At 44.6% G+C, this 16,142-nt stretch overlaps 1 protein-coding gene and 1 long non-coding RNA gene across 9 annotated transcripts in view; one reads left to right on the top strand and one right to left on the bottom strand.

The window, feature by feature from the left end:
- The window catches only part of CACNA1I (calcium voltage-gated channel subunit alpha1 I), a 149,539-nt gene that overhangs the window by 59,099 nt on the left and 74,298 nt on the right, over window positions 1–16,142 (bottom strand). For 6 of the 7 annotated variants that reach the window (XM_040559040.1, XM_040559051.1, XM_040559019.1 and 3 more), the window contains one exon: window positions 8,360–8,457. In XM_040559040.1, coding sequence (XP_040414974.1) covers window positions 8,360–8,457 — 98 coding nt within the window. Of the gene's footprint in view, window positions 1–8,359; window positions 8,458–16,142 lie in introns of those variants that run through there. The other variant, XM_040559056.1, reaches the window with a different exon arrangement.
- On the top strand, window positions 4,610–8,344 carry LOC121071093. 2 transcript variants are annotated; one of them, XR_005820377.1, is made up of 3 exons: window positions 4,610–5,180; window positions 5,300–5,372; window positions 6,824–8,344. It is a non-coding gene; the product is annotated as an uncharacterized LOC121071093 (long non-coding RNA). The 2 variants fall into 2 exon arrangements; XR_005820378.1 differs by lacking the exon at window positions 6,824–8,344 and adding an exon at window positions 6,402–6,773.

Genomic DNA, 16,142 nt, shown 5'->3' on the forward strand with positions numbered 1-16,142 from the left:
AAAGCTTTCCTTCCTACCTACCCATCAAATACCATAGGCACATCAGGGAAATAGGCCCCTCCTAGTGAGACTTAGCACGCAGAAGTGTCAGCAGCCTTGAAAATGTTAATTCCCTTTAGCATGGTTATTGACACAAGTCCCATAGAGCCATGGCCTGGCTCACACCACAAGTAGTAAATGCCACATTCCCCTGCTGGAGATCTGCAGCAAACCTTACAGAGGAACAGGCCCAGCCTCAAACACAGGGTAGTGAAGATCTCATTATAAGGGATTTTTATTTTTTTAGAGTATATCAAGTTGTCAAAAGCAAAAGAAGAAAAAAAAAAAAAACAAGTAGGAAAATGCTAAGAGAAGTACGCAGCAAGGTCAGGGAAAATTAACTTCTCACCAGATCATGAACAATGCCAAAAACGAACGATGGCTTTAAGGCATGAGTTGCACCTTTCAAGTCTTTCACAGAGGGCAGGTGGTCTGAACAACCCCTGTGGTGTTGGCTCAGTCCCAAGCTCTTGTATTTCTCAGCTTTGTCCAAGGATGAGATGAAGACACCTCAGCTCTGCAGTGGGCTGCACCTTATTAGAGGTGCTCTGTGCATCCTACCAGGGATGCTCTGAGCCCAGCTAAGTCCCACAGATAGCAGCGAGTTCAGCACAAAGCCCTTCCATCACTGGCACTCACATGCACTAAGTGCCACCCTAACGTTGTTGGTAGCCACATAACCGGTGACATGAGCAGAAATGGAGACACCAGCTAAGGTCTCAGTCCCCCTGTCTTTCCCCTTTCGCTCTCTCATCCCATTAACCCTTGCAAGCTTTGGGCTGCTACGCACCCTTGTCTTGGAGAGTGATGCCAGGTACCAGATTATTTCTTAGAGAGGTGGCTCTTTGGGGGAATCACTGCCTTTCTGTTTCTTTTTCTAATACTGCACATCTAATAAGCAACACCTACTACCACCTGCTGCTGTTGTTCATTCACTGATCATCTCTTTTTTTCCAGTTATCACTGCAATGATGACTGCACCCATTTTCAGTGAAAACTCCATTAGAAATGTACAGCATCAGCTTTTCTTTCCAAGCTGCATAGGTCACATAACACTGGGGACAATAGGTAACTCCAATGCCGTGGTTTCAAGCCACTTGCATCGATTCTATAAATACCCTGAAGTTCTTTACATATACCTAGCACTGCAAAGTAGGACAGAAAAATGCAAAATATTATGTAAAGTAATGTTAATGCAACTTCTGGTTAAGGTTTAACAGAGCTAATTTCCTCTTGCTGTCACTAGCATGAATCATGTTTCTTTCTACTGCAGGCAGTGATGTGACATTAGGTGAAACGTGTGCGAAGGGAAGAATCAGGCCCTAAATACACAAAGATCAAGAAACTTAGGCTTGTGGTTGTAAATTGCCCTGCCCACACACACAGAGTGCAATTTGCATTAGTGTATATGACATTATCTTTCACCCGATAATACATTGTCATTATTGCTCACATTTCCATGGTATCCATCGCTTGATAGGTCCCATGGGACAGATTCTACAAAACAGCTCAGCTCCCATTTAGGCAGCAAACTACGTGGCTGGGCTTTCGAGAGCACCATGTACACTGAAGGCTGAGCTTGTTTGAAAAGGCAGCAGAATTGGCACAATGGGAGCTGCAAGGTTCTGCGCATTTTTTAAATTCTGGCTGTGCAGGTTCCCCTAGAGGAGAAGGAAGAAATAAAGATTCTAGCGAAGGGCTCTTTATGACTGGTGGTTTTTTGTTGTTGTTATTTTCTTTTTTGTTTTGTGTGTTTGGTTTTCCCAAGCTTGCTTTACTTCCAGTAACACAAATTCCAAAGTGCTATCGCTAACTCTTGTGATTTTTATCAGAAGTCTTGGGATGTGTGGCATTAACTTTCAGATGTGAAATCTTGCTATGGTTTGACAATCTCAGATCACATTAAGAAAAAAAGCAGGAAAATTTCTATTCCTCACTACTATGGGGAGAAAGAGAAACACGAGGTCTGAATCACAGGTCTAAAGGTCTGAAAGCCACAAGAAAAAATAATAATAATCTGTGATTCTTTTTCCTTTTCCTTTTATTCAGATATCTTGATATCAAACCCGGCTGATGACTTAAAAGGACACAATTTAAGACTTTTGAATACTTGTTTGTAATAACAGTGAAATTGAGCAGACTAGTTCAGAGAGGGAAAAATTGCTTTCTCCCATGATCTGTGACCACCAAAAAAAAAAAAAAGAATGAACAATGTGTGGTACAAAACAAGGCATTACCAGCTGTACATTTCCTGCACTTCAGTGTTCCCCAGGTCTCTGCCATGACACTGCACTAACAAAGGAATATGATTTTCTTTTTGCTTTTTCCCAATTTTAACTTGATTACCCATTTAAACATGTGGCAGTGTGCTGCACACTGTGGAATACACGTGAAAAACAGTGCTAAGGTTGGACAACAAGTAGATAAAAGCGGAGCCTGTTTTCAGGGACTGAAGACTTCCTCCAGTGTTAAAAGAGGTGGGTCTGTCGCAGCCTGGTCAGTTGGTTTAAAAGGCCCTATAAAAGTTCTGATTCGCAAACCCACCCAGTGTATTTGTCTGTGAGTTGACAGACTTTATATTGGTGCTTGCACTTCTTTCAGTTTTGATTCCTCCCCTTCTCCCCATCCTTAATTTCTCTGTGCTACCCTACATGCAGAGGTGCACCACACCACTAAGGTGGGAAAGCCTTTGCACATCTTGTACCCCAAAACCCTGCCACTTGCCTCTCGTGCACATCTCCACACCCCTAGCTCCTTCCCTGCTCTGTTGGTCCTCACATTGCTCTGCTCCATCCTGTGCAGTTTTCCTGTCTCCTGAACATGCCCATCTGATTTAGGGCTCAATTGACTTGATAAAGAGCTGTGCTGCTCAAGGAGCAGCGCATAAGGGGGAAATGGGGCTCTGAGTTACTTTTCCATCACTGATCTGACCCATCTCCAAGGAAAGGCATCCTCTATTGGCCTGCTCCAGGCACAATTATCATTGCTCTGTTCAGTGCTTCGCTTCACTTGGCTAGAAGATTGGGTTGGGAAGGGAGGATATCAGCTGAACTCGACCCTGTCAGCATCGCCTACAGCTGGCAGCCTTGTCTTCGGATGCATTTAAGTCACACATTGACTGACTTGGGCATGAAAAGGGCTCTTTGGCCTCTTAACTCAGGTGTATGGATGCTGTGAAAGAATACACTCTTGTCCCTAGGCTAACCCTGCTCAGGATTGAGCTTGTACGTGGATAAATTTGTGTGGTTTAAGTAAAGTTTCTGTGTCATTTAGATGTGATAATAGATATTAACTGAGCATCTTATATGAAGTGAAATCGGGCTAAGTTTAAATGCTTGGGAAACATAACATCTGAGTTTCAGTTACCTCTTCACAAATAAAGCCATGAAGAAAAAAAATAAAAATCCATAATGGTCAAATGAAACCATACATTTCTGAAAGGAAATGTATGTTCACTGTTGGAAGAGAACAAGTGCGTGAGTCTTCCTTCAAAAAGACTGAAGCATCTGAAGCAAAGACCGTGCACAGGTGAGGTCTTAGAAGAGGATTCTCATACCCCTTTGCATTTCCAAGTTCTCGGACAGGACCATGCCCATCAAATGCTCTTGCCTTTTTGTCTGATGTAGCTGTAAATGAGACTGTTTTACAGCCTAATATATCTTAGTCAGAAACTAATTTCACACATGCTCATCAGTGAAATTAGTTCTTCAAAAACACATTTAGAAAAGTAAATGTCATCACTTTTCCCCGTGCCAGGTGTGGGGTTCATAGCCAGATCACTCCGTCTTAGGCACTGTCACGGCACCAAACACAGGTAGCTCAGGGTGAAATACAGATTTAAAGCATATAAATGCAAAACACCCGCTTTTCCCATTCCAGGGTTCAGCTGCTACAGACTATTTTTATATTGCAGCTTTGGTCTAGTGGGATAAACTGAGGGCTAAGAATTAGGAGACATCAGCTGGATTCCTGATATTGCTGGTGACACTAACTGGGTCTCACTCACCCAGTCTGAAGCATGAGGAAGATTAAACTAACAAGCCCTCGTTTGTATTTCTTATATCTGTAGAAGAAAAGTAGTGAAATCTCATCTATTTGGACCCATGGAGCTACTATAATGATAATAATAAAGAAAAATGGGGCTAGACCAAGATTTTCTTACACAGCAGTTTTGCCAGTAAAAATGCCTTTTCATTGAAATAGAAACACTTTGAGATGGATGTTGTGATAGCTACTGATACTTCATCTAGCAAAAAGATAAGGAGGGTGATAGGGAAAAGCATCTTGCTAAAGTTGAAATATTCTATTTCAATACTTTTAGAATGACATAGTTGAAATTCTTTTGTTTTGAAACTTCCTTGTCATGACTAAATACAGGAAGAGACCAAAAAGTCAAACAAGCTACCTAAAATTAGGCAGAATAAAACCATATTAAAATGCATAGGAAATGCTTATTCTTGTTCTGAGAAGAAAAAAGCATATATAAAAAGCATAACTTCCCACAAATCTGAAATTCTATTTCCTGCACAGCTAGAAATTAGAATATAACATTATATTTCTGATGCCTATACCTCCACATAAGTCTTACTGCACTCACACACCAAGTATTAGCACATGTATACACTTTCTATTCAATAAAGTTGCTATGCAACACTCTGCAACAGACTCCTTCACTTCCGTACAGTGTGCTCAGCTGAAGTAATCTGCTTCCAAATGATGAATCAGTTACTAAATTGTAAGTGGAAACTGGAAGGCATCAAACACAATGCAAAGACTCTTCTTTGCATAAGACCAACACTACAAGAAGAGTAAACTGAAGAAACATCTTCTGCTTCAATGTTGAAAAACATAATAACAGAAGTGAAAGAAATTCAGATGATCAGAAATGACTACAGACTCCCTGCTCAAAAGCAGGCAGAAATAAAACAAAACCAGCCACCACTCCCCCACTCCCAAACCTTGTGCCTTGCTATGGGAAGAAGGGATGAAAGAGCTAGCAGTAACAGCGACGTCTCACCTAGCAACCTGCCACGCAATTGCAAGAGGACAATAACAACAAATGGAGGTGGAATTTCACCCCAAGCCCAGGACACAGGCATGCTCAGAGCAGAAAGCAACTGCCTCTGACACACACCCAAAGGGTATTTTGCCTCTTTACACTTGTTCGGTGGCTTGTCACACCAGCTTGCTGCTCCAGAATTGAATCAGAAGGTAACAGGACCAGAAGCAATCTGTAATGTTTTGTTTCATGCATTTTCAGACAAAACCCCAAAAGGCAGCATTCCTGGGACTATAGTCAGGAAAGAAAGAGATATGTAGGAATGCTAATGAAGGTATGATACATATTACAAAAATAGGGCACCTCATGTTTTCTCTAGTACTCTTTAATAATTACAGGTGAATGTAGGAATGATCAGACAAGTCAGATCCGCAAACTACTCCATCCATGAGTGTAGTCTGAAATGGTCAGTAGCACATCCTGCTGAGAATTACAAAAAAATGCAATTAATTACTGATAACTGGTAGCTAAAGATCAGGTCTAACCCTGAAATGGGCAAGTTTGAAATCCACAAGTGTCTTACATAAGCTCTCATTCCTTGGACAATCCCCTTTTACTCACTGCAAGAGGTCCACGGTGCCCCTTGATCTAGGGCCGGAAGGACTGCCCCTGGCAGTGAGTTTCAAGGTCTAATTATGAACTGTGTGGAGAACCTCTTATTTAATGGACGTTTGCCTTAATGGACATTATGATACCCTAATGGACATTATATTTGCCCCCTTTTGTTTACACTAGCTGTCCTTTTCTTCTTCTGTCATGATTCAAGTAGTAGAGACTATGCATCCTTTATGCTATATGTAATGATTACAGCACATCCATTTGTCAGCTCCTTGTGCTCCTCACAAGTCTCACTGTATGGAAGAGCTTTCAGTAACAAGTTAAGAATGAACACAGGCAAGAAGAATTTAGACATATCCAATCTGGGCATTTAAACGTCAGCCTTGTCTTCCTGCCAAGAATATAAAATAAGTATATCTAATTTATCAAGCAGGTGATGCTTTTTCCTCTTCCACATTGCTAGAATTTCCTTAGAGTCATTCTATATTTGCTCCCTCCTAATTATTCCGTCCACATCGTCAGGCTCTGTAAAAAACAGTCCCTATCCAGGTGCCCACATGGAAGCCTTTGAGATTGGCTGCTGGTGAGCACTGGGCCATGTTGTCCCATCGTGGTCTTCTGAACACGGCTGCATATCTGTATTTGGGATTAACACCCTGCTTCTCCCCATACATCTCTGGCACTTCCATCAAGGACTCAATCACCCTCTGCCTCTGGCTGAGTTATTTCCTTCTTTGTTTTCTAGCACCTGCAACTCCTTCAGTTTGGTATCATCATCACGTCTCACTAATAGACTTTGCTCTTTCTGCAGATCAGTAATGAAGAACTTTAAAAAGACATTAAAAAAAGATTTGTGGCCAAAGGTCCTATTAATTATGTTTGCTGTACCCCACTGGGCACCTTCTTCCAACGCAGCACATTCCCATTTATCATAAGACTTTGTTTACAGCCTCTTTGCCAGTTTTCAACCCGCAAGTCAGTGCTTCCTCTTCCAGGGGGACAGATTTCATTTTTTCTTTTCTCTCTTTTTTCTTTTTTTTTTAAATTAATAGCAGGATGTCTTTCTTCCAAAAAGTTCTCTCTATATAACCACAGATTTATGTACCGAGGAAGATACATAAAGGTTAACCACAAAGTGGAAATTAAAACAGCATCAATTTCATACAGGTGGAGTTTTATACTGATAAAAGGAGCAGACAGACAGCTTCATGGTCAGGACGCTCAGGGGAAATTCAATGGCTTGCGCTCTGCGGAGGTCAGCCAAGATGATTGAAAGCCTCCCTAGGGCCTCTGCATCTACAGAGAGGGTCTCTGATGGGCCAGTGCTGGTCTCACCTACACCACTCGTCCCCCAGCATAACTCCTGAAAATGGGGGGCCGACTCCAGCTGTTGCGGGCTATAAATAAAAATAAAACAAGCCCTCAGATTTTTGTTAGTCAGGTTTTGCTCCTGAACACCAGGGCCTGGCAATTAACACGCCTTTGGCAGGCATCTACAGGAGTCAATTGGGTATCATTCAAGATGTTCCCACTCATCGTAAAGGTTAAGTCTGCACTGATAAGAGGGATCAGCCTCCAAGCAGTCTCTGAGCGCAGATTTACAGGACTGCTTTGGAAGCAGGGGAGAAAGGGAGCTGCCATGCCATGGTTGGCCATACATCCCAGAGGGTTAAGCAAGCCATGCATGACCTCCAGGGCATCCCCCTTGCCTCAGTATCAGCTTCCAACAGAGATGCTCTCATCTTTGTCTCCCCCACGATGGACATGTTAAATGCCATGTGTATGGTCAGTGCCCAAAACAGCTGTTTCTCTGCCTGACCCCTTCCTGCCACGCTGGGCACACAGAACTCAACCTCAGCTCCTCAGTCACACCTTGCGGCCCTCTCTGTCCCTGGCTATTGCCAAGAGACAAAAACACACCCAGCAAGAGGGACACGACCACTTTCTAGAAGGGCTCTGCATGGAGCCACAGATCCTGACATCTGTCTCCAAATAGGTGTCATCATGAAAGTGACTTTGGCACAAAGCAAAAGCATATAAGGAGGAGGGAGGAGGACAACTGTGCAAACTTCCTCAGATCTGGGAAAGAAAAGGGAGAATCTGAGCTCAAGATAAGGATTAAGAGAGCTCTGGCAAGGTCTTAGCCACTGCAGACAGCCTGATTAAGGAGATTATGGGGAAGAGCAGAGAGACTTCCTGCTATTCTGTGAGACAGAAAAATGTATGGAAGAAATGCTGAAAGTCTCATGGGGCTGTACGTGGCAGCTGCTGCCTTTGAGCAGGAAAGAGCCAGAAACATCAGAGTGAGACAGCTAGCTGAGTTCAGAGCTTCTGCAACCCCTGGAGCCCAACGGTATGCAACCTGCCAGCCAGCTCACCTCCATCCACTCAGAGACATCCAAAGCCTGAGCCACCTCTGTCGATACCTCCCGTGGTTAAATAATGATGGCAATGCCTGTTTATTCCCCTCCCAGGCTTGCAAGGAGAGCAATGCTGACTTGAGAAACAAACAAAAAAAAGAGAGGCAGAGTAAGGGAAGAACCAGAGTTCCTCCACAATGGGGAAAGAACCTGCACACACCATGTGGCAGCCTCCACTAGTTTAGTATCTGATCCCAGCCCAGAGAACAACACAGCCTTACTGATCGTGTATTCACCACGTATAGCCCAAGCTGGCCAGGTATGAGAGGCAAGCATGACTTACTAGGCACACGGTTGATAGCTTTCAGGGGTCTCAGGACGCGGACAGTACGGATTGCAGACAAGTTAATGTTTTGGAGATCCAGGGAGTACTCCACCATCCTGCAGAAGAAGAGAGAAAGAGTTTAAAACAATCCAAAATCCCGGCTTGAGATACAGGGTAGGGTTGTTCACGCAGTCAGTGTGGTGCTGAACCTCACTACTGCTCTGTAAAGCTCTGCTGTAGGTGTTCTCCCAGTGCAGGATGAGGTCCCTGGAGGAGGCTCATGTTAAGATGTTTTACCTTGCGTAGAGGCAAACTACTTAAAGCTGTAACGTTTTCAGCTAGGTGGGAAGGCTTCTCCCATAGCTGTGAATCACTCCTTTCTGACAGCAACCAAAAGAGAAAAATCCTAATTTTAGGACATATGCTAGACCTCAGCTTTTCTAACCCAACAGCATGCTCCCTAAATAACCTCAAGGTGCAAATAGCTATGACTAATGCGTTGGCTTTGCCGCAAGAGCAGCAGGTGCAGGTTACAAAAGTGACCTGGCCCAGCATACCTTAGCCCATCACTCCTCTCCTTGCCCAGTATGGCAGATGCCCAGGTAACTTGCCTACCTCTGGGAAAGCACTGGGAGACACTGAATTATAGTAACCATACACCCTGGCCAGCAAAATCCACCTGAGGATCTCAAAGTATTTTATGTTTTATTGAACACGGGTGCTTGAGACCTCTGGGAAGACATGAAGAGGGGATCAAGAGTGACAAAGCTGACAGGTGAGACAGCAGCAGTTAGGGACAGAAAGTGCTGCTCCTGAATCTTCTCTCAGACATGACTAATGAAGCTACACAAGGCTCTTTTTCCAGCCTTTCAAGGTGCTCAAGAGATGGAGGAGGGAGGAGGAAACACAGTCTTTTGTTAGCGCACCCCTTCTCAAACCAAAAACATTACAATTTATACAGAAAGACCCACAAGTCCATAGTCCAGTAGCCTGAAGTCCACCCAATCCCTCTGCCCAGGCACCACTGAAGGGTGAATGAGAGAGCATTAGTGATGGTGAGAGCTAGTCCTTAAGAAATATCAAGAAGAGGACTTGAGTGAAACCTGTCACTATGTGGATGTGGTCCCCCATGTCCAGGGGCTGCCAGTTCCCCTCTCTCACAAGCTCTGATCTCCCTCCTTTTTCAAATACAAAACAACTTTCTCCCAGCCTTTCCATACACCCTGACTCCTACATTTCTTCAGACTGCACTGAAGGACTGATCCTTCCACTGATCACCCTCTTCACTCTAAAGGACCTTAAAGAGCAAGTGTCGAGTTATCTGTCTACACCCTTCACAAAAGGGACCTGTCAGAATGATAGATTTTCAAACACAATAGGGTAAACCTGTCGAAGTGTTGTGATTATTCTCTCTCATGCTCTCTTTCTTTCCCTCTCTCATTCCTTTCACTCTGTTCTCTCATACACTTTTAGGGTAATTGCATTAAATAATTCTTTCTCTGAAATGCAGTGGCATTCATTTACCTCCCCGGAGCTGTCAGTTCCACATATACCAGAGGCAGAAGGAGAGAGGAGGGATTTCATGCAGATAATCAAAATATACACACACACACACACAAGATGCAACCCAAAAAAAAAAGTACCAAACCCAGAAGCAACATACAGATAGCCTACAGAAGGCATTAGTGATAGTCAAGAGGCTCAGGAGCCAGTCAGCTGAAACTGGAAAGTGGGTTTAAAGGAGGAAGAACACACAGCAATATACACACACAGACATAACTACAGGGCATCACACACAAAGGACATAATGGCCTTGTGCAAATGAGCACAGCCCTTGAGTGGGCACTGATCAACCTCACTCCAAAAGCATAAAACAAAATTGCCTCATCAGTGTGACGTTGTCCAGAATTAGATGGACCTGCTGAAACTTTGGAACTACACTTACAAGCCAAGCATGATATGCACGTTGCTGTATTGCTCCCAGCACGTGGGCTAACATCTTGTCTCAGCACAGAGACCTAGTATGTAGAGGAAGCTTCAGGCTGAAGAAGTCTCTATGCTGCAGTCCATTATAAGGGGTAGATACATGCACAGAAACATAAAGGTCTCCAACTTGGTGAGGTCTCACAGAACTTCCTTCCCTCTCCTGGAAAAGCATGTCACCTGGAGCACTGGACTGGGGTCAGAATGATGAAGGCAAATATAAATATATGTATATTTGAGCAGTAGCAGAACAATTTGAAACACACTTGGTCAGATGCCAAATTAGCAAATGACCCCAAAATATGTCTAATTTTGAGACGTGGTCTTCTCTGAACTACAAGTGAGAAGTCCTGAAGAACATCATGACCCTCACAAAAAATGAGCGCAAGGGAACAGCACTGGGTTAGAACTGAGACGAAATCAGTAGACAGAGGTGATATCTTTTCTTAGATTAAGCAATACAAAATTCAGTTAAAGATGAAACGTTCATTTAGAAATTGTTTGGTTTTTATCCTCTTGTAGCTACAACCATGTTCCTGCTATTGCTGTGGGAGAATCCTGAACCATGTGCATGTTCCAACTCTACCAGGTGGAATGAGCTTTCCACCTGTGTAACACAGCCCATGTGTTACTAGAAAAGTAATAATCATTGAAATAGAAAGCACAGGTCCTTGTGGAGCAAGATGAACGCTACCCTAGCTGCAGCCGTGCAGTTCAGACAGAGAGCCAGCCTCCTGGACCCCTTGGTGGCTGCAGATTTGCTGCAAAAATGTTCCAGTTTAGCTAGAAAAAAAATGCAGAACGGTCAATCACTCTGCCAATGAAAACAGCAGGCTGTTCCCAAGGATGGGTCAGAGAAGGGCAACTGTTAAATTTTTCAGAGAGCAACTTCTAACAAAAATGAGCTCAGCCCTAGCAGGCCCCAGGGCTTTGGCTTGCTTAGCAGACCCATTCTGCCCACAGTTCTTCCAAGGCCTCTGGTCTTGGCTCTAATAACAGAGACATATCAGAGGCATGCCTGTTGTAGTCGTGTAAATCATACCCCAAAAAACTCCAGCTCAACTTTCGTGCAATTCTTGCAGCAAGGGCCACTCATTCTCCCCTTTTTATTCCTAGTAATAGTTTTAGCATCAGCTTACTCACACTTCCCTTTGCACAAGGGCAGTGTGTCTGTACCACAATGGACTGCAGGTGAACAGGGTGAAACAGCAATTAACAATAAATAAATAAATGAATAAATTAACCTCTCTGTAGTCAAAACCTGTTGCCTCCTTCCCCTGTTGAAACAAGATCTCTAAATGACCCTGCTGCAGTCACTGGGCACCTGCAACATTTCAGAAATTGCCAGCCCAGCTGTTTTTGCTCTTACCCATCTCCAGCCAGCTCCCCACTCCCTGGAAACCCAGTTCATGCAAGCCCTCTAGGGCTGGGCTGTACCTGATGTCCTACTGTCACCTGTTGGATGTGCGATGGGTTAACAAAGTCAAAAGAGGACGTCACAAAAAGAGATCAGCCAGAAACTGGCAGCAAATTTATGGCAGGACGGTGGCATTTTCCCTGGCATACGTGGCATATCTGTGTCTCAAGGTCTCGTGATAGTACATTTCAAGCTCACAGTGCTTATCTGGACTCTCAGGCAGGTACCAAACTTTGGTGCTTCAATCCCTATTGTGCTAGCAACACAGGGAACCACGCGTTTGCTGGGTGTTCCTTAACCAAGAGCAAAACAACGTTAAAGGTGGTACAAAATAACTGTCTCCTTATTAAATCCCACAAGCTTTCCAGGCTCCTCATCCTGGTTTCATGGCATATCAGCGTGGTGAACAAGGGCAGTCCCCTCCATCCAACTGCCTTTCTCCACTTTTTCCTGGCTCCTTTAGACATGCTTTCTTTGTAAAAACTTGGTTTCTTTAAGATCTGGAGGTAGTTGGACAAAGTCTTGGATGTAGAAAAGCCTGTGTAGGTTGTGAGCTGTCCTTTCCCCTTACCATGACGGGGCAGAAGGGAACGCATCTCTCCCAAGGGAAATGGCAGCTCATTTCTGGCACTGCTAAAGTATTTTGTGGCCTCTGGCGTGGGTGGACGAGCACAGGGGCAGGTTACAAAGCTGGAACTATGCTAAATCAGAGAGAAGCTCCTGATCTGTGATGGAATTTGAGCAGTGAGCTGTCAAGATAATTGAATTTATACAGTAATTCTTCTTCCCTCAGTAGAGATTTTCTTCTTCAAAACTTTCCGCGAGAAACTCTTCTGGAAGGAAAGGGGATTGATGCACACACTGTCCCTGCACCGCACGCATGGTGGGAGCACTGCTGGGGTGGGGAGCGGGACAGGGGCACCAGCTGCACGCGTGGGGTTCGCCCTGCGGAACGAGAGGGATGCCTGGCAGGCAGCACCTCTCCACTTGACCTCTGCCTCCCCTCACTCTCAAAGCACCCCACACCCTCCCTACCCCATCTCTCTGACTCGTGCCTGCCTACAACATTTCCACCTCTCTTTTTCATCTTTCTGTCCCTCCTTAATTTCCATTCTCCATTCGCCTGTCCCTCATGTTTTTCCACTTTGCCTCACGTCTTTCAATTCCCTTCCCAATCTTTTCTTTCCTCATCCATCTCCCTCTTTGTTCCTTTCCCTACCAATCTTCTACCTGCTTCCTCCTCCCACTTAGGTTCTGTCTTGCTGATGAACATTGGCCTATGCCCAGGCAACTCTGCTTAGCTGAACACACAAGAGACCTCGAGTTTAACAGAGCTGAGGCCAAACTAGCACAAGGGAACAAGCAAGCAATTTGTTAGCGCATTGACCCTGTCCAGAAAGCGCCTGGCCTGGCGTACCTCCATCCCATGCCAAGCCACTGGAGCAGACAGCAAGCACACGGGGACAAGGGGGCACGCACAGTGCCAGCACCGCACGCCCATGCTACCCACGAGATCTCAACCTCAGCAGAAGGGCTTCATCACCCACAGCCTGGCACTTCTTCTGCTCCTCTGCACCCGCAAGCGGGTTTAGGCCTGCCTTGGCACTCTTCACTTCTCAGGCAGCAGCGAAGCTCAGGAGAGAAGAGCAATGCTCGCTGCCCAGCAGCAGCAGCAATGCCCAGCCAGTGTGGCTCTGGGCCAGGTGCAGGAGGGCGGGCTGGCCAGCAGGACCCAAGGAATAAACACCCCATAAGGTAGACTTAGCAAGAATATGAGAGCCATGTGAGGATCCCAGAAAAATCAGACTTTATCTTGGTGTACGCATAACCCAAGATAATGTACTCATGCAGTGCCTGGATAGCAGCTTCCCCGCAATTACACTCAATGAAATCCATGATTAAAACAGTTCAAACATTGCCATTTACCTCTTTATATTTACATCTCCTTATACCTTTATTAAATACTTATTAGCTTTCCTAATCTTTGCTCTTGAACTTCTATTGGCTGAAAATTAGCACCCAAAAATTAATATTTAAAATGAATTCTGGAAGTATTCATGAAAATACCGAGGCAGAATTTTTCTTATGACACAAAGCCAATATGTTTTTGTTAAATTCAAAAGCTAATTCCCTTACTCTGATAGGGGTTTTCAATTGAAATCTAATTAACTGCAGTCTAATCAATTCATATTTCTTTGTCAAATAAATTTTGGTTTGGCACTGAAGCAAGAAACTTCATGACTGTGACTTCCAAGCTGCAGCACCAGGCTTGCTGTCAGTCTCTGCACAAAGCGAAGCTTTTGCTGCCAGGGGACTTTGACCATTCAGTCCTTGCATCTGTGAGCACCCGGGGTGACCATGGCAGAAGACAGCTTGTTTGTTCTCTGCTTTGAATTCCTTCAACTAAGTATGCCACCTTTTTCCTGATTTTTTACTTCAAATATTGATACGAAAAGCTGGAGCTGATGTTGCTCTGTTTACCCAGGTGCTCCCCTGACACATGAGCCCATGGAGGTGCGGAATCCTAGAGCTCAAAGCTCCTGCCTGCAGTTTGTAGGGTGGCAGTGGGGGGGCAGATTCACCACTAAATCTTCTCACTGCTGTGGTAGGCACCAGGATGAGAGTTCTAGAAGGTTTAGATGCCTCTGCTCTGGCTGCAGAGACTGTGGCTTGCAGTGAAAAGGTGAAGCAAAGCTGGTCCTCTCGCGGGACAGGGCACCCTGACGGTCTTCGTAGCTCCCCTCCAGACTCATATTAATGAGCTCTTCTGATTAAAGGAGATTAAAAAGCACGTGCAGTGCTAGATCTACCCTGTTCTGGCCCTCTGTGGCTAGAGATACGGTAGTGGCCAGGGGATGTGGGCAAGGGGGCTGGCCCCACAGGTGCTCTGTTGGCTGAATTTGTGGTGTGCACAAGAGAGGGCAGGCAGCAAAATCCACTTACTGGTGCCCAGGGCTGCCTTGTTAGCAGGGCCCCTCAACCTATTGTTGTGTGTTGTTCCTCCATTTCCTTCACTTGCTCACAGCTGCAAGAAGACACAGGTTGGGAATGGGCAGAGTCTTCAGGCAGCACCATCCACGTGGGCCTGCTACGGGCACACATGAGCTCCTCTTCAAAAACGTAACCTTCACATCTACCCTGGCTCCCTGTTATCTGGTTATTTGGACCTGATCATCTGCTCTATGGCCTTGGGTTGCTCTGTGATGCAGCAGGTATGGGGCTGCCGGGCGGTGCCCAGCACCGAACCCACTGTTGACTGGCTGCAAACGCCAGCAAGCACTCTGCACAAATACTCTGAGAGTGTGCAAATGCTGGCGTGGCAAGCATTTTGCACAGTTCGGTGCTCCCAAGGCCAGGAAAATGCACCCTAAATAAATGAGCCGAAGTCCTTTCGGCACCTGCTGCAGAAATGATGGGATAACATCATATGGGATGTGGCCAGACATTACACAGCGGGCCCCTAAATTGCTCTGCAAACCACAGTGTACTCAGCTAAGTAGACTTGCTTATCTCTTTTAAAGTTATAGCTCATCATGCTGCATAAAGGCAACTGTCTGCTGAGATAAAAGCTGGAAGTTAGAAGCAAATGGGAAAAAATGCCTTGCTAGTAAAACAAGGACTGAAAAAATTACATCTCCCATCTCCCTCCACCCTTTAAAAAATAAAAAATAAATAAAAAATAAAAATAGACTGTAACTGTTAGCAAAAAGATATTTTTTCACTGAGTAATAAATTACTAATTACACAGCTACAGAGCTACAATGCTTAGTATTCCTAAAAAAAATATAAAACACAAATGTCCCCCCAGTATAAAACTTCTTTCTTTTTTTTTTTATTACTTTCTAAAGTTCCTCTACAAGCAAAATCTTGCTGAAGGCTTCCAAAGCCTGTGAGACTGCTCCCTGGCTGCCTGGGATGTGATTATTTCACACCCCTGAACACTCAGACTTCTCTCCAAACTGAGCACTAAGAGAAAACGTCAGAGTTTCTTAACAGTTTCAGAGACTTGATATGAAAAGACATAAGCAGATTTTCACACTGTGATAAGAAAGCCAGAGGGACTGGGCAAGCTCAGATGACCGAAGACAAGTGACGAGGCCTCACTTTTGAAAACCAGGAGACTGAGCACAGGCTTCTGGATCTGCATTTCTTTGCTTAGCCAAAAAAAAATAAAAAAATTTGCATCTTGATCCTGCAAGGCTGCTGGTGGTGCCCCCTTTAATTCTTTTTAGTGAAGCTAAGGATTTGTGCAGTAGGGAATTAGTTTTTAGGGAGGCAGAGAATTAGAGGCAATAATTGAGAGCTACACATAACGCACGCAGGGTACCGCTGCCTCCTTGTTTTGATTCTTCTCTGGTGTGATTCATTTCGTTGTGATGACTCTCTTCATTTCAATATGTT

This window comes from Cygnus olor, chromosome 1 (genome assembly GCF_009769625.2).
Source record: "Cygnus olor isolate bCygOlo1 chromosome 1, bCygOlo1.pri.v2, whole genome shotgun sequence".
In the NCBI taxonomy this organism is placed as follows: domain Eukaryota; kingdom Metazoa; phylum Chordata; class Aves; order Anseriformes; family Anatidae; genus Cygnus; species Cygnus olor.